Consider the following 26,469-nt stretch of genomic DNA (forward strand, 5'->3'; position numbering starts at 1 on the left):
ATACTGGTTGGACAATGACACTTCTGCCACAATGAAAAGGTAAAGTGGTGATTAACTGGGCAGAGCTGCCCAAACTAAAATTCAACTGTTAGCAGTTAACTTGCCCTCTCCACTTCTTTAAGCTAGAAATTAAAAATGCCAGATAAAGCAACTTTATCAATCTCACGCATAAAATATCAGCAATTATGAAAGGGATTGACTAGAAAACTTCACGATGAAGTGCAGTTGCAATTGCAGGTAAAATATGTAGGCAAGCAGGAACTGACTCTGTGGTGCTGTTAGCAGCTCCTTGTGCAGTGCAGCTACACTTCCCTCTTCGAGGAATAACTGATTTTAGAGAAGTTTTTACACTAGTTAGTGAATTGCTGGATTTATTTGGATAATAAAAGTGCTGCTCATAGAACGTGTGTGGGACAGAGCTGTCCTCTTCTGTCCACTTGCCATCTCTGCATCTCTCTTGGGTTGGAGATCTCTGTACTAATGCAGCTGGATCCAGGTCTCAGAATAAAGTCAAGACTAAACTTCATTTAAAACGTTAAACTCCCATGTTACTTCAAGCCTTGCCTTTGAAAGCTAGAGAAAATGGGGAGGAGAATTATATAGATAAAGATTCCAGCACATGATGCTGGGTATTCACTTCGGCCATCAGTGACTAAGTGATGAGACCTGGAAGCAATTTGAGTGATGAAGCCAAAGTTTTAAATTAGTTGCTTACACTTGGAGTGTTATTAGTTTTGAGCCTCTGCGGGTACATCTGTACTGGTAAGTTAAGAAGCGTGAGGGCCTTTTCTGTGGCCCTGGAGCCAACTGGCATGGTCCGACCATGTCTGTACAGTTATGCTCCCTTGGCCTCCAAAGCCTGAGTAGTGGCACCTTCCAAGCTGTGCCCGGCCATTGCTTGGGCAAGGGCTAGCTAGCCAGGGCCAAAAATATCCTGGAGATGGTAGTAACCATTTACCAGCACTGACTGTTGGTCTCCAGTGTTCAGGCCTGTGCTATGGCACTGTTCAATACAGTAAAAAAATACTAAGCTTATGTGGGGAGGTTGGAAAGTGGTTCAGTTCTTACTGCCTTTTCTCCCTCTTGCTAGTGTCAGAGTGACTTGCCTTTCACTAATTTGCTTGGCAAATAAATATTGCTGATGCTTCATTAGCATTTGAGATACTTATTTTCATGCTTATAGGATATCAGCCATTTACAAAGCAACTTGACATCTATTTTGTTGTTTTCTATGCAAACAAAGAACTTGTACAACAAAATAAAGGAGATGCAAATGATCTGTTGCATCAATGATGCAAATGATCTGATTAAATCAAAAACTTGACAGGTTTTTGATTTAATATTGGTTAGGGTCTATGTTCCTATTTTCAGTTAGCTTTGAAATCTGCTTACATAGTCGGCTGTTTAGTATTTCTTCAAAAGAAAGGAAGAGATTGCAGTATGTGTTCAGGAAAGACACAAACTGAGAAATACTGCTGAAAGAAATACTCAACTGCGCAAATAATTTGCTCCTACAGTGTGTTGCTGGAATTGCTCTGTGTAAAGATAAAAGCATGCTGTGCTTGAGAAAGCATCAGAAAATATCATTAGGTTTCTGAGTTTTTTTTTTTTTCTTCCATAGGAAGCTCTTATTTTGTCTTGTGTTATTTTTGTTTAAAATGGAAGTCCAAAAATGTAGATGCTTTTGTTTTCATGGTTCAGCACAAATATTGTGAGAACTCAAAGAAAATGAGCGTGTGAAGGAGATTTCGCTGAAAGTCCGATTTCCTCAGGCTTGAAGAATTAACAGATTTTAAGGGCTGCCAACCTTTATCAGCAAACACAAAAAATAAACTGTGCAAGATCATAATTAGATTGGATGCAAAACAATAATCATATAAGAGCCGTAGCAGTTGCCAATTACTATTAGTGTTCTGCAAGCTTGATGGCCTGTGTGGATGCTTCCATGCTTAGGTTGGTTCTACTTTCAAGGAGTGTTAATTCTGTATCCACTGTCTCTTCTTTTGTAGGTTTTCTGCAAAAAGTCATATTAAATGTGTTAGCCATTTGGCCCAAAGTATTTGGGCCTTAGTAGGAATACATGCTGTGTAGGTATCTTCTTTTGACAGGTTATGTTCTGGCATGAGATCTGCCACAAGCATAGGTTGTTCTGTACGTTTTTGCCCTTTGTCATTAGTTTCATCTCCTCTTGTCCCTGCCTTAGGTAGGCAAAATGTGAGATGGGCTCCCAAGCTGTGTGCTCCAGTTGCCATACCCAGGCTTTGCCTCTGCAGAGGAGATGGTCTCCTCAACTCAAATCCATCGTTTCTCACAGCACCCCTAGGAAAACTATTTGAGGTTTCCAGCTGTGTTTTACACTTGATTGAAAGAGACCAAGGAGTTTTGAAGTTATCATGGGGGAATCTGAGAGTGGGTGGACGTTGATTTCATGGCCAATTTCCATTTAAAAACTGGCCAAAAACCAAGCTGTGGGTTAGTATAAAGAAAAGTTTAGTGACTTACAGAACAGAAAGGGATTATTTTTCTTTTTCTTATTTCTGTCATGCTGTATTTATTTATTCTATAGGAAGTGAGTGTGTCTGAGAGGGGACCTGGGGAAGACATATAGCAGTAAGGGCTGGGAAAATACTGAGAGGGAACACTAAATAAATTGTTTAATTCCAGTTGTTTGGACAGAATACTGCTGTGACTCTATATGTAAACATGATTACACTCCTACAGTACTAATCTCTCAGAAGTAGAATTAAACTTTTTTTTAGTATTGTTTGGTAGTGTCTCGGACATATATTGTTGACAGCTATAAACTGTTGTTCATGTTGAAATCATGAGTGAACTTATGCTCACAAAGATTCACATGATTTTCCTTGAAATGTGCATGTTGTGGTTTAACCCCAGCTGGCAACTAAGCACCATACAGCTGCTGGCTCACTCCTCCCTGGTGGGATGGGGGAGTAAAGCAAAAGCTGCGTGCACAAGCAAAGCAAAACAAGGAATTCATTCACTCCTTCCCAATCGGCAGGCAGGTGTTCAGCCATCTCCAGGAAAGCAGGGCTCCATTGGTTACTTGGGAAGACTCCGAATGTCCCCTCCTTCCTTCTTCCCCTAGGTTTATATGCTGAGCATGACACCATATGGTGTGGAATATCCCTTTGGCCAGTTGGGGTCACCTGTCCTGGCTGTGTCCCCTCCCAACTTCTTGTGCACCCCCAGCCTACTCGCTGGTGGGGTGGTGTGAGAAGCAGAAGAGGCCTTGACTCTGTGTCAGCACTGCTCAGCAATAATGAAAAACATCTCTGTGTTATCAACACTGTTTCCAGCACAAATCCAAAACATAGCCCCATACTAGCGACCATGAAGAAAATTAACTCTATCCCAGCCAAAACCAGCACAGTGTGCAATAACTGTATAAATCTGTAGAAATACTTCTTATTCTGGGCTATTAAAATACAGGAAACTTTGCTATAGGAGGAAAAAAGTGGAGTTCTAGGAACTCTGCATTGAGTATCTGTGGTGGGATGAGAGAGCATCAAAGCATCTGGCTGGTTTCCTCCCTCCAGGCCTCTCGGAAACTGAGCATTTGTTGGTGTTCTGCAACCTGCTTGCCTGAAAAGATGGTACAATCAAGATATCGTCTCAGTGTGAAGTCCTGATATGTGACAGCCTTCTCCTATGAGACCTTCCGGGCTGTAAAAGTCAAACCAATAATGAATTACTCTTTTAATGTATTTATCCTGAAAAATATACACATGCATATCTTTTCATATAGAAATTTCATTTTCTTTGTCATACTCAGAACTCCATCGTCTGAAAGGGATATTCTTTGCCACATTTGCTAAGTGTGGCATGCCAATATAATTATTTTCTAGTAATACAGTTAGGTTGTATAAGGTTATTTATTATCTATGTCTCTTCAGTCAAACACTTTACAAAGTTTAAAGAGAAGCTAGCTGTTTATTCAGTGGTAATAACATACTATTAGCCCTTACCTGTGCAGGCTGAATCAATATGTTGTTTCCAGTTTTTTAGAAGTGCATTTGTATTTCTCTTTTTTACCCATGGATTTCAAATTTTTTTTTTTCCCCTGCACTGACCAAACAAGCCAGACAAGTTATTCAGTACTTTTTTCTTTTTCTTACACTGTGGTAGTAGAATTTTACATTTTGCATTGTAGAATTAATGATGAAAATATGCTCTCTAATGCTGGGCACATAACTCTGAAAACTGCTTTTTGTTTGAAAATGAAAAGTTAGAGTAATTTTTTTATGTTTATGTTACAATAGAGCTTTTAATTGGTGTATTCATGTATCTTCCACCCAGAAGCAGGGATCTTCTAATATTCAGTTACAGGTATTTCTCCATTGTGCCTCTCAAGACATAATGAAAAGGCTTCATCTTAAAGAGGTTTTTTTGACATTCTTTGTTCTTCTAAATTAGGCAGATATGACTCAAGTGAAACAGAAGCAGCTGGGGATGAGACCAAGAGGTGTTTAAACCACTTGTGTACAAGTCTAAGTAGATAATCCAAAACCACTAACTTTACTTTTCCTGCATTTTCACTGGATTTGCTTTCTGGGCTTTTTCTTCCTATGCTTTGTTTTGGTACGTTTGCACAGCGCCTGTACAGGGATACCGGAGTTCTGTGAGTAGAACTACTACGATCATCTTGTTATGGCAGTCAGGTGTGTGAAGATGTATTTTTCCCTATTGTACTTGTACACCTGGTTTTGCAGGCACAAGAAGTTTGTGGTGGGCAATAATTATGCTGTAGGTTTCTTGCAGTTAGAGTTGTGGTTTCATAGCTGCAGCTCCGTAGCCTGTCCCCAGCAAACTTGTTTGTAAGTAACTTTATCATTAGGTGCCTTTTTAGGCAACTTGCTGAAGTTGTGGAACGTGGTATTGGAAGTTAACCGTGCACAGCTTCCTGAAGGCTATCAACTGTTTTACTTGCATATTTGTTTAGTATTCAAGAACACTTAACTATCTAACATCCATGTAATTAGAAATTCTCTTAAATGGCCACCTTATGGCAAAGTTTTGGTTCTGATTGTTAATATGTCGGCAATGTTTTCAGTAAAGGATTTCTTGTGAATATGAGCCTCCAGAGAGCTGTAGTTTAGAGCTGGCAAAGTGGTGACAGGCTCTGGAAGAGATAGTCAATTCGCTTTGCAGCGATACATTATAAGAGCAAAGTGAAGGAGGCTAGAGAGCTTCTGACTTCTCTCACCTGAGAAGATAATCGTAGTAACCGTAAGACTGTTTCAAAGGCAGTCTCAAAGGTGCATAAAAAGAGTAACATCGGAGAAATTAGTTGGTTACTATAAGGGTTTTGCAATGGAAAATAGCCTATATCTGTGTAGGCATGTGTGGCAGTTACCATACGTTTAATTATAACATGCACATAATCCTGGATTACGCAGCCCATGTGAATTTATTTAAGAAATTGGATACCTGGAGGGTTTAGGGTGCACAGAGGGCTTTTCCTCCTCTCCGCCTGCCCTGAGGTACAATGTGAAATATTTACGGCAGTGCCCAAACCTCCAAGTCACACTGGCCCACACAGGATTAAAGTATGCACACAGGCTGGCAAGCCATCAAGTCAATTTATTTTAAGAAGTTAGCCCTCCCCACCTGACGATTACTGTCCCTCAGCTGCAAGGCAGGAACCAGTGCTTTCCAGTGTATAAGGTAATGCACCTTACTTAGGGCAGGTATTTTGTTTTTTAACTGCATTAAGTGGATTACTTAATGTAATCTTGTGCTTGGTTTAGCTGCTCTTTTGACCTCTCTTTGAGGGAGCTTTGCGTTCCTCAGCTGCCGTGGTGCGGCCTCTTATGTGTTAATGACAAATGAACCTCTCTGGTTTGTAAATTTTGTTTAGAGAAGCAATGGGAAATGTTTCTGTTTGTTGAAACTTTTTGTTGAATCTTTCTGAAATTGTTAAAATAGCTTTTTGGTAGTTTTACACTCCTGTTGCTTCTTTTTAAATAAATCTAAAACACATCATTTTGTAACGGGCTTTTAAGGAGATGTGTTGGTGACTTTTAAAAAGTTTGTCTTTTATAAAGTTGTGTTTATTTGCTGGTTAATGCAGCAACTAACTGCATGCAAAACCACCAATAAAGTTTCTTTTGTGTGTATTAAATGCCTGGGTTTTGTAAAAGGAATGATTCTGGGAAGTTACCAGATGAGAGAGCCCAGAAATTCTACTCCACCATGACTTTAAACATGGAGGAAAACTTACCTGAAGAAAAGCAGTAAGAAAACATGGAAGTTTTTGAATAATTGTGAACACTCAGTGTTGGGAGTGAACACTGATGCTGTTCACTCTTCCGTTGCCTCTTAATTCACTTGTGTAGAAAAAGCAGCTTGCACAGTCCTGGTGACTGAAAAGCAGATTGAAAGCTTCTCCTGGAAATTAGGTGCATTCAAGTGGTGATTTTGCCTCATAAGCTTGTGTTTGAATAAGTGAAAAAATATATAAATAAGTTGAAAAGACTGTTAGAGCTACTTTAAGGTATTCTCCATTGAAACTTTTAATGGTAGAAGTACAGAGGAAAATTTATACGGTTCAAACTTCTGTAGTTTTCTCTGTGTTTTAAAATACTGCAAAGAAGCAGTTAAAATCCCCTCATCCCGAGCTCTTACTGGCGGTAGTAGCCTCCAGGTTAGCATAAAATTAAAACAAAAACTATGTACTAAAAGTTTTGATGGGAAAAGTCTGAATCACATTGTGCTTATTTTATTTTAAAAATAAATCAACATTCTGAAAATTCAATTTTTAACTTCCATCACACCCATTTTAAGCTACCACTGAAACTTGATTAACACCATGATCTTGGGCAGTTGTTTGTTAAATGGTGCCAATTAAGTCGATTGCTTTAGCTGTCTTGTTAGCTGAATCCATCAGTAGAGCACATGAATGCCTTGGACGTGAATTATCAAAAAATCTATGGAAAAAAAAATTACCAGGTGTGACTCTTTCATAAGGAATATTTTTTGTGCTGAAAAAGATACCAGACGTTGCATCATGAGGCAGCATTTTTCATAGTGTGATTGCTCGTCATCCAGGTGGAATGTATAGATGTGCTGCGCAGGAGCCAGCAATCACATGACTTGGCCTATGGAATTGCATCCCAGTTCTGGCCGGTTTTCATTCCTAGAGAAGCTCTGTTCTTGTGGTCATTTTATATAATCCCAGTTTAGACCCTGGAGATTTCCAGCTGCAATTATGAGTAGGCAACGTGGGGAAATGGATGATGCGCTGCCGTGCTGGGGGCTCGCATGTAAGCAAGCTGCCGTGGGGAATGGGACCACGTACAGGTGTCCTCAGAGATGATGGCATTTTCTAATAGCATAGTTGCTAAATTCCCAACTCCTGTTCTGAACATGTGTGAGTTGTGTTTTATTCAGCAGCATGCACGTGGGCAAATTTTCACAGGGTGACAAAAGGCACGTCCCTGGTGTGATTCTACACTTTGCTTAATTTCAAATTCCTGCTCTGAAAAAGATAATCTAAAACTATTAAAAGGTGCAAGAATCTTTAAAAGGAGAAAGAGGTTTATTTTCAGCTGTTTTTGTTGTTAAAAATTACTGTCTTAAGACAACACCCTTGTTTTATTAAGTCATCTCAGATGGTTAAACATTGTGAGGTTCTCAGCAGTATTATAGTAAGAAGCTTGGCTGAGGCTCAAGTCAGGTGGTACCAATTGTGCATGTATATAATCACTAATATGTTTTATCATTTCAGTGGTTTTTTGTTTTGGTTTTTTTTGCTTCATTATGTGCCAAGGCTTTTTCTTTTCCTTCTAGAATTTGCTGCAACTGCTTGATAAAGCAAATGCCTAAAGTTTTCATTTCTGTAGGGCATACAATAGAACAGCGAAAACTGAGTTAATCACAAATCTAATATTGTATTGTAACTTGGCTTTTCTTAAGAGAACTTTCAGATTACAAGCAAAATCAAAGGCTGTGAGCTCTCTATGAGCCTCTTCTAAATGTTTGTTTTCAGTTCACTAGATGACTTTTTATGCTAAGACCTGTTCAGACAGCCTTCTAGTGAGTGTGATTTCTCTTTGAAGAAAGAGCAGGTCCATCTGAGGGGAAAAAAAAAAAAGAATCATCATTTGCAAGGTAAGTGACGAAGTTAAAAACCTGATCCTCATGTTATACTCGTAAGCTGGATGCGTCGTCGCTGCTTCCCTGACACCCAAGTCAGGGAAGTCTGAAATAATTGACTGTCTCTGGTGAGTAGTGTGGCTTTAACAGGTTTGGCTTTTTCCCCTGATAAATGTAACATTTTAGTCACATTAAGGACTTTGGCTTCTTCATAACTCAAACCCTGTGCTTGGTCGCAGAGGCAACAAAACGGCTTAGAACTTGCTTTTGAATGTCCTCAAAGAGGAAAAAAAAATGCTTCTAGGCAGGACATAGTGCCAAGTGTTTCTGGTTTTCTTAGTTTTCTACGGGTATGTCTGCAAACCCAACCATGAGTTGGTACCAGTGACATAAATCAGCTAGATCTTGTGTGTTTTAGTGCAATGAGAATAAAATAGTATGGAAGGATGTTAAACTGATACTTTTATCAGTCTGTCCATTGTAACCCATCACTCTTTCTGCTTGCTATCTGAATTGCTTGATTCTGTATTCTACTCTGAAACTGGCGATGTGATTCTTTTTCTTAACCACTCTTTTGTCAGTTTTTTGAAATTCTGATTCCTTGACATCAACTGGATTTATGGAAGTTTATACACAGCTGTAGGTTACAAATGGTCTTTCAGATTTCATAATAAAGTTCTTTTCTTATGCTTTTTATTTCTGTAATAAAGCAATTCACAGGGAAAGAAAGGATTTCTCCTCATGAAGGAGAATGCTTTCCCTGTCCTCATAGAAGGGGAATGCTAGGCAGTAATGCCTAGAAAGCTTAGGCTATTTTAAAAAAAAAAGTGCACCCCTCCTCCAAAGACCAGACTACTACAGATCAGAAAGGAATAAATTTCAAAGGCAGAATCTCCTTTTCTTTTGTCTTGCTATTGGGCTCTTCTGGCATTTGTCAATTGAGGTAGTTTGTCTTCCAGTTGCCGCTGCTGAGGCATCATAAAAAGTCCCTTCCTTCATTCTCTGAAAAATTACATCTCCCAGTTTTGTATTTCGAAAGAGATGAGATGTTTTCCAAGAAATTATGGATTTTCCTTTTATCTGTTATGAAGTCCAGTGTGCACTTGATCTGTAGTGCTCCATTCCCTACTGTAAGGGTTCTTTTTGTCTCTGAAAATAGGACTGATACTGTAGCAGTAGAGTACAGTAAGATTGAATTATTGTTTAACAAGACTTGGATCCAAATCTAGTTAAAGATACAAATTTAGGTCTGTGATACATTGTTCTACCTGGATGATGTTTGATGGTGGCTTTTCCCTGCATTTTCCACGCACTCACCTTTTTATTCCCCTTTCTTCAGGCTCAGGTTGCAATGTTTGTGGCCTTCCAGCATCTGCAGCTGGGAGACTAGAGCCAAACTCAGACTTAGCAGTCATGCTGGGGAAAGATTTTGGAAAACATGGCTTTAATTGCTCTGCCTTTGTTATTGAATGGGGTGCACCAAGAAAATCCAGGTTTGCTGTCAATGCTAATTTTTTTTTTCTCAGGATACTTCCCTGCAGAAAGTAGCATGAGAAGATAGAGAGGATGTATAAGCATCAATAAGTTGTCCTTTTTTGCCTTCTTTATAAGGAGAAAACAGATACGTGTGGTTATTACAGTGCACAGTAGATGCCTAGGAAATATTAAAAAAAAGTTACGCAGATAGCTGTAAGCAATGTTTAGGTAGGCCTTTTATAATTTTAATAATTCAACTTCAGAGCAGAGTGTTATAGGCTCCTGCTGCTCCTTTCAGAACAGTATGCAAACAGGTCCTAGGATGGCTCCAAATTAAAGTGAAAACATTCAAGTCATTTAATTCACGCCTTCAATGGCCACTACCTGATCACAGTATTCCCAAATAAACGCTTGATCTGTTTCATTATTTATAAGTCCTTGAGTGTTTAAAGTGTAAATTAGACTTTTCTAAACAGAGAACCATTAAACCCCGATGTTGATTTGCTTGAGTAACGGCTAAAGGAATTGGAAAGCAAACAAGATTTACAAAAACAGTTTTTAATACATATTTGTGATCTGACACACTCTGAAACGTGCCCGAGAACTCTAAAACAGATTACCTGAATATGCTGCTTTCCTGAGGAAACGTGATGAACGGATAGCTGCCCTGCACTCCATCTCTGTGGGTTGCGTGCTGAAACATTCATTCTAATAAAATAGTTTGTGTTAGAATTTCACTGGTCAAAGACACCCCCCCTAAGCACATGCCTGCCTCATTATTATTAAGCTTGCTTGCCTGTATTAAGAGCTCAAGTCCCACCCTATTTGCACAATCCCAGAGATTATTTTAGGTTAATTTTGAAATATAGGTTTCTATTTTGAGAGGCAAACCTAGCCAAAGCTTGGCATTTCTTGAGTGACAAAAATCTGTAATTACAAATAAGTAATTTTTCTAGAATTAGAATGAAAATTAGATTTTTTTTTCTATTTTCTGTAGAATAGAAATAGACATATGATATCCTCTCAGAAAAATATAAATGAAATGGAACAACCAGTCTCTCCAATTCACATGCATCTTGTGCATAAAGCAGCTGATACCCAGGTAGCAAGTGTTGGTCAAGGAGGAGGAACCGGAGGACCTTTGCTTCACATGCATCTTCCAAGATCCTGAGGCAAAAAAAGAGCCAGGAAACTCTAATTGCTCCAACTTGGCTGTTTCCCCCTACGTTGAGTTTTGGGGGCTTGCAGGTTTTCCCATTTGGCAGGAGGAACCTAAAGCCTGAAGAGCCCTGGCTGCAGCCCTTCCCGCTGGTCACCCTGTCCCGGAGCTCAGGAGCCATGGGCTCACCCTGGAGATCTCTATGCTCTCGGGGGGATTTTCAGGTCAAGTTTGGCATTTGAGCTGGTCCAAGGTGAAACCACAGGTGTCAGCTCAGGTTCCTTTGTGTTCCTGGTGCATGTAGACACGGAGAGCCTGGTCTTGTGTTCCCAGCAACCAAGAAAGCAAAAAATGAGGCAGATGTCTGATGAAAACCTGTTTGTATTGCAGCAGCATTTGTCAATCCTGACAGATAGGGAATATTTCCAGGAACTTAAAAATAGTGTTATCAGAAAATTATCAGTCGGGGATCTCGAGAGGAATTGGAAGGACTACAAATACAAACTTTACCACACACGGTCTGTAGTTGCCTCAAAAAAAAGCCATTGCAGTTGGCACCAAGTTAATTCAGGAACACTATCAGTTTTCAGCAGAAATGTTCTTCTAAGCTGCATTTCTTCAACTTATACATGCAAGTTTCTGTCTCATTTAAGGACTGGTCAGTGTACGCTATATAAGTGCTGCTGGTTTCAATTTCTGATTTTAAAATCTGGCACATTTGCACTCAGTATGGCAGGTTGCAGATGTAGTTTGAGTGCATTCAAAGACAGACACAGAACCTGTTAACTTGAGGAAGGGTTTAGGAAGAGAAAGCCCAAAGTGAAAATAAATTTAAAGGAAAGTGCTTGAACTTTTGGGTTGAATGCAATGGCACAGTTTTGGGTTAGATGAACAAAAAAATGGGCGATGGAAACTGTGGTGTGCTTGCAGGTGAGGGTGTCTGTTCATAGGTTTGGAGGAGGAAGGTAGCAGAGACGAGTGTTTTGCAGGTGATTTTTGCAGTCTGTGCAAAGGTCATGAGAAAACACTGTGTCTTTCTGCTGACTACAGGTGCCACTGATCCTGTCGGCTGTACCAAACACGTTTCCTCCCAGAAATGCTGTGCAGATAGAAACTGTGACTGGACTCGTAGATGCTGGGACTTCCCAGGCACACGGCAAAAAATTGGGACTCAGTTGTGTGCGCGTGGTGACTTTGCTGTGTCTGGGATGTGTGGGTCTGTCTTAATTATGAGGAGCTTGACCATGTTGCACAGACATAGTAAATTAAATCTAAAACGTGTTGTGCTAGAAAATAGCTGGATGTGTGTCTTGGGCTTCTACTAATGTCTCTGTAGTCACACAGCTAAAATTGTTTTTGCTTTGTCCTGGCTTATACCTACTTGGCGGATGAAGAGTAAATACAACATTTATTAATGTTTATTAATATGGTCTCAATGAAATAGGTCTGAAATAGAAATGAGATTGGTTTTGTGATAATATATTTAAATGGAAAGGCTTGGATATCCCTGGGAACACGACTCCTTTTAAATGCAAATCATTTTGTTTGCAGGTACCTAACTTAATAATCTATGCACACAATCAGAGAATTTGCATTCCCAGGAGCACAGTTCTGGCTGGGAATATACACGAACTTTGTTAATATACGTATTTTTTTCCCCAAAGTACCAAAATAAACCCAAGAGTTTTCAATGCGGCAAGGTGTAATAAGCTTACTCTCGGAAGTGATAAGTTCCAGTGCAAAAGCTAATTTGTAGAATTAGGTACTGTGGCAAGAAACATCCGTTACTTTGGCGTAATTTCTGCCTTGCGAATCGTGGCAGAACATCGCCGTTCCATAACCTGGAATTCTGTGAAGTTTCACGTTCCCGTGCCCCCTTGTGCTCCAAGGCTTCACTGTACTGGTTCTCTCTCATCTCTGAATGTTTAGTAAGGCAAAGAATAACTTACCAATTGTGACTTTCATAAACTGGGCCAAATTCAGGAAGAGGTCCAATGTGTGAATGGAAGTAAAACTTGCTGGTGTTTCTGCTCTGTCTCTCAGAATAACAGGATCATAGAATAAAGAACTGTCAGTTCATTCCTCTGGCTTCAAGAGTAGGTTGGGTTTTTTTCTGATGAAAGTTTGTCTGATGTCTTCCTGAAGACATCCAGTGCTGAAGGTCTCCTCTTCTTAGAAGCCTCATGATCTTTCCTGGGTTTAGGTGAGGAGCTTGTATGTCTGGCTCTTACTCCAGTTCCTGAAGCCAGGGCTACCAACTATCAGATCTCTGTTTTCCCTGTCTGACTTGTCTTTCCAATCTCCAACTAGTTTGCATGTTCATTTGCTTTGATTTTAGGCAAGGACTTGTTTCTCCTTAACAGCATTGTTTTCCCTGTTTACATCACCTTCAGTCATTTTGAAAGCATTTTCCCTCATCATCTGTCCCAGTGAAATGCGGGGATAATTCCCATGCTGTTTTTTTTATTTCTCACAAAAGAGTTTGTCTAAGTACAGTAAAAACTTACGTGGAAACTTAATGATGCTAATGCGCTTCCTTTATCAAAGGGTGTGTAACTTGAGTAAGTTTCTCTAATTCCAAATAGCTTCATCTCTCAAAAGCCTCACTGAAAGTGGTTGCATTCTGCCTGTTTATACATATCATTGTTGTTGCTGTGTGCTGTGTCTTAAAAATCTAAATCACCTTCAAGAACTGCTGTTGCCAGGGTCTTCTGGGAAGTGAGACGAGGAACAAAGTGGTTGCTGGAATAGCCCGAAGAGTTCTTATCTCACTGCCGACTGTAGTATGTGCATTTTTATTATTTCTGTGCTGTCTGGTAAGAAGAGGAATGTTTTCTTTTTCAGATGTTCCCAGAAATTTTAGCCTGTGTATCTTTTTTATTTTTTGTCTTGATAGCCTTTCCATTGTATGTGCAGTACTTTATAAGGTAACATTTCTGTTAATGGTCATTTTCTTTGTGTCTGTACACTTTGTCTGGTATGAGAGCACCGATCTGGGGATATTTTTTTCAAGAATTGGCAGCTTTTTGTATAAATAATGGAGAATCTTATGTCAACCTTAGCAATCCGTTTCTGGTCCCATTTGCTACAATAAAAAATAAAAGAGGCATCCCACAATTCAAGGTCCTTCAAAATTTTATTTCAGTAGACATTTTACCATTGTGGGGTTGCCAGAGACTCAACAGCCTACTTGGCAGATAAGCAGGAAGTCTGGGGGCTGGGGAGGTTGCTATAAAAGCCCTTGGACCTCTGCGGCAGTCCTCCTGGCTGCCCCACAGCCAGCAACCTTGACCTCCCCTCCAGTTGCTTGGAGAACGTCTGCTGACTTGGAGAGAGGTCAGATCATTAGTTTTTCTTCAGTTAGCAGGTCAATATGTTTTGAACACATGCATAGTTAGCTATTTAGAAATAGTTCCTTGAGCAGAATATGATTGATGCCTTCTCAGTGTATGCAGTTGTGAGCTTTTAAAAGCTTTTCAAGAAGAGCCTGTGTGGTTTGTAAATACCTCAAATGTATTTTTTTTACTTGTAAAGCCAGTAAGCCCGCAGACAAGGGAGATCTGGAGCTAAGGAGCATGCGGTGGAGGGAACTACAGGTCACTTGACATCTAGATCTGTCTTGAGCATTGCCTGTTGGTCTCTGCTGCAACCAGCATACTAGGCTAGATAGGTCTTTGGTCTGATCTTGTACAGGTATTTGCATATGCAATTTTATTTTTTTATATATATAAAAAAATATATATACACACACTTGTCAGTCATATATATTTTATATATAATATATTATATATTATAATTACATTATAATAATATTTTTTAAATAGGATGAAGTATGACTGAATTTTTTTTCATCTTAAAAACAATCTTTTGTAAATTATGTTTTATAAGGGTTGAACTTTCAGTAGCAATTCAGTGTAAACTTTTAGATATGTTTTGAAGAAAGCGATTGCATTTGCTTTCTGTACCATTTAGAGTTAGAACGGGTTCAAAAAAGATCACAAATATTAAGGAAAATAGAAAATTTTCCCGGAAGGCGAAGTTTTTGAAGACTGAAATAGAAATAAACAATCCTTTGTAGGGGAAAGACATTCCGTTCTCTCACCTGCCTCCTGCAGACTTGTTTTGCTTTGCCACTTGCAATGCAGAGTATTGTCAGACATCTAGTAAAGGACTTTGCAGACCATAGTCTGATCCCTTAAAGACATTCCTGTGGTCCCATGTTGCAAAAATACTGCTAAATGTAGAGAAAAGCCTTCTTTGATGTTTAGAGGCTCTGTTCAAAGATGTAGGCTCCTGACCCCAGTGCTGAGTGAAAGGGAGGGCAAAATGTGAGAAGCAGAAAGCTTTGGAGGGAAGGAGGGTGATGGAGGTATGCTGCTGTCAGCGACATGGGCGGGCAGGCACAGCAAAGTGCACCTCGTGACCTGGGTACAGAAAGAGAAATGAAATGCTGGAAAGGCCTCATGTAAAGGGTCCTTCTGCTAACTTTTTGGTTTAAGGTCTCATAAATGTGGCTGCTGGAGGGGGGGGTAGGAAGAAGCCACTGTAGCCATGGCTCCGATACTCTCAGGAGGGAGCTACATCTCTTTCCAGTTTACCTTAGATTGCTGCTATGATAATTGAGAGTAGGACTCTGGATTTTGCTCTGTGTAGTCTGTCGCAGTATAGTGGAGAAATGTAGTCTGTTGAGATCCAACAAATATAGTTAATCTTTCAGTAGAAGTACTGGGTTCTGTTGAGTCATGGAGAAATAAAACAATGGTATGTTAAAAATCAACAAACTTGAGTCAGTCCTTGGACACTGGTATGCTTTACCCTATTTATTTTGGGTTTCTCGGCACGAAGAGGCTTTCTGTCAGAAGCTCTTGCAGAGAGAGAGTACAAGAACAACGTCAGTGGCCTCAGCATGAGGCCTGGTGGTGACCTTCCCTCAGTGAAACATTAAATGAGGAATAAGAGGACCCTTCTGTGAACCAAGCAATTATCCTGCTGCTGCAACCCTGAGCATTAAAAAAAAAAAGTTGTTTTTGAAAAAGGATTTCTGAACAACTGTTTTCATGTTTTCCTGTTTCAAGCCTTTAGTATTCATCATTTCCAGTTTTTTCTTTAACTATGCGAGGAAGGATAGGGTGCTTGTTTTTGTCTGAGATGCTCCTTTGATATCATAATTTTACAGGATGGGGCTTTGTGCAGAATAATGTATGACCCAGGACTTAGAGTAAACTTGCAACTTGTAAACTTTGTCCCCAGCCAGACCCCCGGCCTTCCCAGTCCTTAGTGGTATTTGTGTTAGGATAGTATATTCTCTGCAGCCTGAATTCTTTTTTCCTGTATCCCTGCTCTGTCTTCTGGTTTTTTTAAATGTCTGCTTCTCTCAGTGCTGTGATGTGACCCAAACTCTCCGCTTTCCAGCTTCCTCTTTGCCTTCTGCTTTCTCCTGGGCATCCATCTATGTCTTTCCACAGTCACTCTTTGTCTGTTCACCTCTTGCTCATCCTCTTAAAAGGGGAGTTGGGGGAATTAATAAAAATATTAATCTAGGTTTATGCACCTAGGAAGGCAAGTACTGAATATTTAGTGAATTTAGTAGTTAGCGCTTGACCGTCATGCTTTCCTCTTAAGGTTTCTTTTCATCCTTATTTATTTTGTTTTGACGTAGAGTGTAAATGCTGTGGGTCAGATTTTTCAGTCACATATGAGTCGTGTGTGTGTGTGAAGTACTGAGGTGCTTCTTCTATGTCTTTATGGGACTCTGGTCCCATTGTTTATGAATGTGGAGGGAAGGTGGGGAGGAAGGACTGTGATTCTTTACATCCTGCAGGACAGGCATACATATGATCTGAACTGGCTGTGATCCCAGTGCTTCTGCCTTTCCCCAGTTGGGAACTGCTTCTGAGACATCTATCATCTTGCTCTGTCATTTCAGCTTGGGTCAGGAGTCGTCAGTGCTAGGTCTCTGTCTTCATGCTGGCTGGGAAGCACTAAAACAAGAAAATGGGTCACCTTCACTTACAACGGACCCAAACTGGTACTGTACAATGCCTTAAGGACAGACCTTTTCCCCACAGTACACAAATTCTTATAGTGGCTCAAGGTGGGAAGGCCTAAGGTCCGTGTGGGAGGACTAGGAATAAAAGCCTTAAGCCTGAAGTTGTCAAACTCCTAGTTTGGCTGAAATAACGTGCTGGTTTTAGGAGAGGAGGAGAAGACGAGCCAGGACGGCAGGAAAACAATCTTGAAACAACCTTGGAAACTTCTCAGAGATCCCTACTGATGATGTGAGGATGGAGAATAGGAAATATGTAATCCAGGACATGGCTTTGTAGAATTATCCTATTTTTGTGTATGAACCTGCAGCACTGGTCTAAGTTCATGATAATGTTGAGAATTTACTTCAGCAATAAGGCTTTCATTTTCCATTGACTTCTAATTTATTGCTATTTAATCCATCCTATGCTACAGACATACACCTTCAAATGTAGAAAAATAAGTTTATGATATAGGTTTAACTATGAAAACTGTAGAATATAAAAAAAAGCAACTACCATTTCAACTCATCCATCTAATGCCTTTCTATAAGAAAATTTTCAAATTGCTTTACAATCAGTGGCAAGCAGAGGAAAGCAGTATGGAAATACAGGTGTTTTTTTAACGCACATTTGCTCTGTCTGAAAGAAACCTGGCGTGTTGCATGCTGTGTAAATGTTGCTCAGGAGTCACCGAGTGAAGGAGAACCTGTCGGGTGTGTGCAGGTGGAACTTGGGTTCTGCAGCACGTTCTTAATGGTCCTGAGCACAGAGAGGTGGGACAGGCATATGGAGACCTTCCTGAATCTCTGACATTCCTCTGCCTGCTTTGGTCTCTTCAACTTGACCAGAAGAAGATGCAAGAGTGGAGGCACCAATGGGAATGCTGTTCACCTTTTGGCAGAAGGTTTTTCACCACTGTGTCTGTCTGATATTGGGTTTCCCAGCTCCAGTGCATGTCCCCACCTGCGCATCAGCCCAGCTGCTGCTCATCGTCACCACCACCAAGTCTGAGCTTGCCAGCCTGCTGCTGTCCAGAGGGGCAAACTTCAGTGGCTCTTTACAAAGCAGGAGTTTCTCATTTCTTTAGGCTCTCTGTTCTCACTATCCTTGCTTGGTTGGTTTTCATTTTTTAACAGACTGGGTGTGAAAAACCCCCACTGCTTTAGAATGCACAAGTGATGAGTTTCCTTCGTCTATTGACAGCTATTGGTACTTGCCCTTACTGCAGCTCAGTGAGAGTGTGTGTGTGTGTATGTATATATATGCCTTTTAAGTACCAATTTTTCTTTTCACTTGTCTTTTGGAAATCTACCTCCTTTCCCATAAATGAATAAGTAATATGGCATGTTGCTCATGTAATGTACCACGCCTCTGTGGGTACAGTGCATCAGCTACCTGATTCTTTCCTAAAGTCACTTCTTCCAGATGGGTACCATGAAAAATTAATTCATAGTCGGTGTTCCAGGGTAGGAAACACCGTGTACGTTTAATGTAAATTTCCTGACGTGTTATTTGGCGTTGTTATACAGACTTGATTAATATGCTGAAATGAAAAATATGTTCTGTGTGAACAGCAGTATATGATTTTTTTATTATCTTTAGCCTTTTTGTACATAATGCAGCTGAAATAGCTGCTAATGTAATTTGGCGACATTGGAGGTTAATCATGCTGTTGCAGGTGGTTTTATCTTTTCATCAACTTGGAAAATAAGAATAACAAGTTTTAGACTGTTTTCAAAGGAAGGATAAGTACATTTGGATGATAAAAACTTTGGGGGGACTATTATACTTCTGCCTTGGCTTCAGACACAATTCGCTTCAGGCTTTGGCTTCAGCCCAGTAGCTTGTGAGTGCTCAGGTGCTTCTGGGATCTCTCACAATCTTCTGTGCTGAACACAGCTCATCTAGTACTGAGCATGTGGTAGGCTACATGCTGTTGATGTTGTTTACAAGAGCCTTGTTGAGGGTAAGGTCCGTCCAATTTGGTTTTTGGATTTCTGCAGAAATACAGCTTAATTGGTCACAGTTAGGTGTATATCTCTTCAACATCACTGGGGCTGGCCATCCATGATGTGTGAAGTCCCACTATCAGGCACGAAGTTGAGCCTTTGCCTCGTGCAACCCTTTGGTAATGTCACTGGGGAGGTGGGATGTGCTCCACATGCCTTGACCTCAGCGACTGCAGAAAGAGAAACCCTGCTCCTGGCTCTTTCGTCTTTTTAGTTATTGCCTCAAGTAGGAAGAATACGATGCTTTCCTCTAGCTGCGAGTTTAATTTTTAAATTTGAAATATTACTGGTGGAAGTAAACAACACCCTTGTTTTGTAATCCTTGCATTTTGGCAACTGATGTGAATGCCTTTTAACTCCTAAATGTAAAATGCTGCAGGTTTCATTCTACTAGATCCTGTTTTCTGATTCGTGTGCTGACATGCGGGTTATTCCCAGACCAGTTGTAATTCACTGACTCCTTAAAAAAAGGCTCTGCTGACACATTCAACTAAAATAATCCCAAGATGTGTTAAATCATTTCATAAGTGAGTCCTCACTGAGCACTGCAGGTCTGCTGTCTTTAGTAGAGCATAAACTGCAAATTCCGTATTTCATGGCTTTTGCACCTGAATCCCTCGTAATGCCCTTGCCATAGAAAGATCACCTTCGGTGGAGACTGATCTGTAAAAACAAACCCTTCCCTATTATTTCAGCCCAATGAAGATTTTCAGCTTCTGGATTCCTCACAGAGGAATAGTCTAGTGTAGAACTATTGTTACAATGTTTACAGCGCTTTATAATTTTTATTTTTGTTGTCTCATTTTGTAGCTACATGTTGAATAATTCCCAACAAGCTCAGATAACATTTCTGAGTAAATGTCATTACTTTCAGAAAAATAATATTACACCTGAAAATAATAGATCTTTCCTGTCTTGTACAGTCTGTTGGTTTCTGGCTTTTTTTGTTGTTTTTTAGCCAACAACTTGCTTGACTTTGATTCCTTGAGGCTTATTCTGTACTAATCCCTTGAAAATCTGTATGGTCTTTCGACAAGACATCTTGGTCATCATCAGGCTTCAGTGAAGGTGGAAAAGCCCCCAAATTGTGGTCTCTGCACAAGATGAAAAGCTGTTCTTAAAATCTACTTGTGTTGATGTGCCATCTAACTTTCACAGTAGTCTTTTTTTAATTAGCCAGGAAAAATATCACTAATTCTAGTCGCAAGTGTCCTTTTCAATGACTTGTGCACACAGGACAGAAGTCCAAGGAATAGTGCTGAAACGCTATTGAACATTTGGGCGTTTGAGTGTAACTTCCCAGAAGTTGGAAACATGAAACATGCATCTACATGGACCACCTCTCTCCTCACCGTGAGTGGCAGCATCCTGTTCAGGTGCCCTTAGCAGACTTTGACCAACCCCTCCTCCCCCCCCCAAACTGTAAAATTGAACTTGCAGTATAATTGCAGGAGAAGGTATGTAACTTTTATAACAAGGTAAAAGATTTCACTTCAGCTAGAGCATTATTGGAACTTCTGTTTGTGCAAAAAATTACGAAAGCAAATTGTCTAAACTTATTGTTTATTATAATTTTATATTGCTTATAATAATTATAATATTTATAATTTTATTATAATTATGTTTATTATTAGTGCGTTGGAAATATCAAGGGATATGTTTGCTTTTGTGTTCATGTGTATGGAGAGTTAATGGACAACCTGTTGATGCAGTCACATCGAACTGCGTGTATTCAGATTTATTGTTCGTAGGTTACCTCCCTGGCATTTTAGGCCAAGGACAGAGGCAGGATGTAAGGAACAAAATGATAGACATGTAAAGGGAAAAAGAAAAAAGACCCACAATGTCAGATTCTTTGTAAATTAGAAGAATAATACTTTAAGGGTGGCTATTAAAAGGCTTGTTTGCAAACTGCTGTCTCTTGAAGACAGAGTACAAGTGCCTCGTGAATATCTGAAGAAAAAACAGTCCATTTTTAAGAACAAAAGAGTCACTGTATCAAAACAAACCAAGTACAAGTGGTTTGTTAAATCAAGCAGATAGCTATTATAGAGTGCAATAGAGGAAAGTCAAATGAGATGCAGAATTCAAAGCAGTGAGGTCAGTTAAGTAGCAGTGGTTTACTAGAGACTGTACGAAATTCATCATCACGTCAAGATTTTAAGTTGATAAAATATTTTTTTAAAGTATGTAATTGCAATCATTTATTCTCAGGTTCATTAAAAATTAAAGTTGTTTGAACTCTTCAGCTCTTGCAGAAGGCTGAGTTTGGCAGAAGTCAATATTCTAGAAACTAGGCAAGGGAGGACAAAGCCTCCTTGGACAAGGAGCAACAAACCATGATGTATGTAGTCTATACTTGAACCAAAGCTGCCTGCAAATGCCAGGTAGTAAAATATTTGGTGTATGCCACCATCAGGACACCGTTACAACCACTGTTGGCATGGTTTGTAGCACTTTCCTCTTTACATAGATGTTGCAGTTTAAAATTATAGTTCTTTTTTTGCTTGTAACTAAACCGGAGCGCAATCTTTAACATGCAGAAAGTGCTTCTGGTATTAAGGCCCTTGTGTCTTGCCAGTTCCAAATGCACACTGTCCTGTGAGGAGTTTATACATGCCTTTGAGGTATGTATTTTTTCCTCTGATTACTTGTATGCAGTTCATGGAAGGGTAATTGCTACCTTCACAGGGGCATGGCCTTGCAGACTATTTTCTTAGCAGTCAGAGCTTTGCCGTGATTATCGGTCTAATTCCTTTAGCATTGCATATGCTGGGTTTCTCTACAGGCAGTGCCACTGCAAAGTCTGAAAGTAATTTCCCTTTGCTACTGTCACTTAAATCAGGACCTACTAGTGTTGGATTATGTTCATAATCTTTTGTAGAAACCAGGGACCAGTTTTCATTGTAGGAAATTTTTTTTTTTTAAAACAATTTTCCGAGAAGAGAAATAAACCCTCTTTATATGTCATGATTGCTTAAGCATCCAAAAGCATTGTATTGGCAGGCAGATGTAGTAGCTCTGTGTCCTGGTAACTTGTGCTGTGATGTCCCTTTGCTCCTCATGGACTTACTAGACTTCAACATGGGAGAGCAGACAGAAGCTGTTGCTGCTTTTTCCTTCCTCTATTTCCTAATCGGCTGTTGCAGTATATTTTTCCACTACTTTCACGACCCTCTCTTCTCTTTTCCATGTCATCTGGTTTCTTCAATTGCCCCAATTCTTCCATCCCTTAAGCTCCTCCTTTTCCCAGCAAGAATTTGTACATGTAATATTTTCTATAAGCGCCACCTTATAGATTTGCTATGCACAGGTGGCCCTTGCTGAAGTGCCTACTGCTCTGCCATTTACAGGTGGAAATTGCAGATTTTTATTTCCCTTGAGAGTCATTCAAATGGAGGTGTAGAGCCTTCTGTTGGGATTAGTGCTGGTGAAGATGTAGCCAGAACTTAGACTTCGCCTTCAGGTCTGAATAAGAAGACTGGAAGAAATTAAAACAACTGAAGCCATTAGGGTGATTGTGGTGTTTGTTATCTTGGTGGGGTTTTTTTCCTCCTTTTTTTTTTAGTGGTTTTTTTTTTTCTTGTCTTTTTTTTTTTTTCTTTTCTTGTCTTTTTTTTCAGGGAGGGTTTTCTGGGGCACCTTTTGTTCAGATGACCTCAAATTTGGATTGCTGACCTTTGCATCGTCATTGAGGCATAATAATGAGGGCAATGCACAGAAGCTGGTGGATTTTATAGATTTGAGAGACATTGGTGACTAGACGTAAACACTGTGAACTGTCACAGGGTTGGTAATCAGCTTGTTTTTCCTGGTGAAATCTTCTTTACATTAAAACTAGTGGTGGTCTCCCGAAAGTTGTATGCAAGTTCAGGCTACTGGGTCAGAGTGTAATTGTAGAGATGGTATTGCACAAGAAATCGTGCTGATAGCCCTAAAACACGTGGGTAGCATCTGTGTTTCTCGTGGCTAAAAGGGTATTGCTCCTCTAAGTTGAAACCAGTCTTTGATGCAAAGTTACGGATATTTGGTAGTATTTCTTCCCATCATCTCTATTGTGTTATAAGAAGTAGTTTCAAAATAAACGACTGAAAAAAATGTTACTGTGGTGTTTTCCTCAATAGGTCTGTAAACCAGTTTGCTGTGGCTAAGACCACGAATTAGTTTTACTGTTCTATCCAGAAAAAGCATTGGCCCAATTTAGAACTGCTCCCCCCAGATGGACATATTTCTACAGTCGCTGCTGTTATAAAGCAAAGATGTAAAGAAACTTTACTCTCCACTTTGGAATAAATTATTTGGGCCCTTAATACAGGAGGTTATGTGATAAATATTTTTAACTAATTTAAATGTTCTGCAGCTAGTGATGTTCACAGATTTTCTTCATAACTGTCAGTGAACTTAAACAAAGATCATTTCTTTTAATATTTCAGTGTGAAGAAAACTGGGTAGTGTTAATTTTTCAGAAAAATTAAATCTTAGAGAAGTGTTTATAAATACAGTGCATGCAAATCTGAGGCACCGGAGTGCAATGTTTAGGGTAGTTAGTAATGCTTGACATTTGGAAAGTAAGTTGGAGTGTTTTACACAGGAAGTTACGTACATCGTGGGTACTGTGAACTGACTAATAGAGCTGTTAGGCAAGACTTTTAACTGACAGGATGGGACAAGAGAAGAAAAAAACCATGTTACATATGTTGAATAAATGGCTGGTCCTAATTAAGTGCTACCTTTCTCTTGGTAGATATAGTTTTCACTTCTTTATGCTGCAATGTAGTCCTCTGGTGCAGAGCAACTCAAGGTACAAAACCTCTTTTTTTCCTGGAGAGCTTTATGTAACTATTCTTTTTTTCCCCTCACCTTGATGTGTCACTCTTGCTGTAGAAAATTTATTCCAGTTTCAGTTGTTATTTCAGTGCTTTTGTTTCTTTGAGGTGAGATTGGGTGATGATTACTCAATGGAGAAAAAACTCATAGTGTTAGATAGATATCCGTATATGATGGGTCTCATTGTCAACTTAAATTATTGTGCATTGCAAGTGCTTCTAGTATTGTCTGAAATAGCTTCAGTGTCAGAGGCAGTTTTTCATTACAGATAATAAGGTTCAGACTTTTTAAACATCACTCAAAACATAAAATACCAGAAAAACCTAGTTAGAAAGCAGTATTTTTAGTGCTGCAGTTACGAAAATACATAAAAATGTAGATGCACGTATAAATTTCTCCCTCGTGTGTTTATTGTTTTTGCAGGCACTGTCCTGGTTGACAATATGCTCATCAAAGGGATCGCAGGAGGGCCTGACCCCACCATTGAACTCTCCTTAAAGGACAACGTAGATTACTGGGTGATCCTCGATCCTATCAGCCAGAGGTTATACTTAAATAGCACTGGCCGAATTCTGGACAGAGATGTAAGTTTGGGGTTTGCTGTTTGTTTTCTCCCCAGAGACATTAATTTCTGAATCTGTGTATGCTCATAGAAAGACCATAAACACAAGACCTGCTAGAATATAATAGCTGTAGCTATCTTTTGTCCCCAGATGGATGTGAAGAGAGTTAATTTGATTCTTCATTAGGACTTACTGGGAGCATGCAGAAACCTGACTGTTTCTGCACAAGTATGTGGACAAAAACAACAATAAAGACTGAACAAATAGATGTGTGGGTTGGCAGAAATATATATCGACCCAAACTTGACTTGTTTACTGAATTAAAAACATTTTTATTCTGGTTTGCTGCTTTTGTCTGGCAGGAGAAGTGCTGCTCACCTCATGTCCCATGACACTTCTTAAAAGCCTGCTCTAGCTGTGTACATTGGCTTATGAGATGTGAGAGAGAGCAAAGGAATTGTAAATATTACAATTCACTTACAAAGCTTGACATGCTCAACTGAGAATTTGCTAGTTTAGATTCTTTTAAGGCAGCATAAAATTTGTGTGGTATGCTCCTTTCTAAGAGCATTAAAGAAATATTGTCAGGCTAAATTTGACTTTTATGAAAAGAAAGATTAAAAGTACAAAATAAATAAGAGTGTTCTCATCTATGCTAATTTCATTGAAGAGAAACACTTTAAAAATAGAGACATTTTCTTACAGTGTTATAGCATTGCTGCAGTTCCAGAATCTGAAAGGAAAATTGACTCAAAAATGACTGTAATCAACATGAGCTTGATTGATTAATTTGTCTTCTCCTTGTGTTTTGACATGTACTCATAAGTACCAGAAACAACATGGAAATTTTTCTTCATTTCCATTTTTAGGTTTAAAGAGCTAATTGAATTCAGCTGTTCTTAATTTAGTTTTAATTCACAAACTGTTTTCATAGGTGAAGCAAAGGTATGCAGCACAAAACATGGCAGAAGGGACATGGTGGCAAAAACCCCACTGATTGAGTAAAAATCTAAAATGTATGTCATGGACTTGATTAATATGGCTCTTACCTAAAGGCTGTTTCCAGCCTTCAGAACCAGAGCTATGCTAACCCCTAAAATGCAAAATCATTCAAGAGCATGTGTGGTTCCTTTTTTTTAAAAAAAAAAAAAAAACAAAACTAAACTATTTTTCTCATCTTTCAAGTTAAAGCCACGTGAAACTTAGTAGTACCAATAAAATTTGGGGCTTTATTAAGTTGAACCTTAAAATTCAGTTTTTTATTACAGAGCAGAAATTGTACTCTCTGATTCACAATGCATGTAAGATTGCATTCAATATATTTGGATACTCTTCCCATTTTTCTCTCCGAGGTGCCCACTTGTCAACTCCCTGCTGATTCAGTTAGCCTGATCCTGTTCTTTTTTATTACTTTTCTTGAAATAAAATCTTATTAGATTCCATTGATTGATTTTACTAAGAATGACAGTATGTTTTCCAAACAAAATCAGATAAAAAGAAAATTCCAGACTTTTCTTCCAAAACTTTAAGTACTTAGAAAGGATGAATAGCAATAAATCAGAACTGAAGGTGAAAGGAACTGCTAAAAGGTGTTGGGATAATTTGTCCCCAGTATCATAAACAGTTTGTTACATTGTGCCATTATGTATTTACATTTATTGCCTATAAAGGCCTAGACTGATGAGTGTTTGTTCAAAGATCTGATTTTTAAATCTAAGCACTGACCCAGCAGAAATTGTATGTATGTGAAAGTAATATTGGTCCTGTACTCTGTCATATTTTACCAAAGGCAACAAACTATTTTTTTATGTTCCTGTGAAAAAGACCAAATCCAGAACATCATGTATTTACATATCACATTTTTATTCTGGTTTGCTGCTTTTGTCTGGCAGGAGAAGTGCTGCTCACCTCATGTCCCATGACACTTCTTAAAAGCCTGCTCTAGCTGTGTACATTGGCTTATGAGATGTGAGAGAGAGCAAAGGAATTGTAAATATTACAATTCACTTACAAAGCTTGACATGCTCAACTGAGAATTTGCTAGTTTAGATTCTTTTAAGGCAGCATAAAATTTGTGTGGTATGCTCCTTTCTAAGAGCATTAAAGAAATATTGTCAGGCTAAATTTGACTTTTATGAAAAGAAAGATTAAAAGTACAAAATAAATAAGAGTGTTCTCATCTATGCTAATTTCATTGAAGAGAAACACTTTAAAAATAGAGACATTTTCTTACAGTGTTATAGCATTGCTGCAGTTCCAGAATCTGAAAGGAAAATTGACTCAAAAATGAC

At 39.2% G+C, this 26,469-nt stretch overlaps 2 protein-coding genes across 2 annotated transcripts in view; both read left to right on the forward strand.

The window, feature by feature from the left end:
• LOC103924271 overlaps window positions 1–26,469 on the forward strand; it is a 391,194-nt gene that overhangs the window by 71,889 nt on the left and 292,836 nt on the right. The window contains exon 3 of the mRNA XM_009332762.1: window positions 24,039–24,199. Within this exon, the coding sequence (XP_009331037.1) occupies window positions 24,198–24,199 (2 nt within the window). The 5' untranslated portion in view covers window positions 24,039–24,197. The remainder of the gene's footprint in view (window positions 1–24,038; window positions 24,200–26,469) is intronic.
• Window positions 1–26,469, forward strand: part of LOC103924270 (protocadherin-15) — a 376,716-nt gene that overhangs the window by 71,889 nt on the left and 278,358 nt on the right. Inside the window, exon 3 of the mRNA XM_009332761.1 lies at window positions 24,039–24,199. Within this exon, the coding sequence (XP_009331036.1) occupies window positions 24,039–24,199 (161 nt within the window). The remainder of the gene's footprint in view (window positions 1–24,038; window positions 24,200–26,469) is intronic.

The sequence above is a fragment of the Pygoscelis adeliae genome, unplaced genomic scaffold (genome assembly GCF_000699105.1).
Source record: "Pygoscelis adeliae isolate BGI_AS28 unplaced genomic scaffold, ASM69910v1 Scaffold139, whole genome shotgun sequence".
Taxonomy (NCBI): domain Eukaryota; kingdom Metazoa; phylum Chordata; class Aves; order Sphenisciformes; family Spheniscidae; genus Pygoscelis; species Pygoscelis adeliae.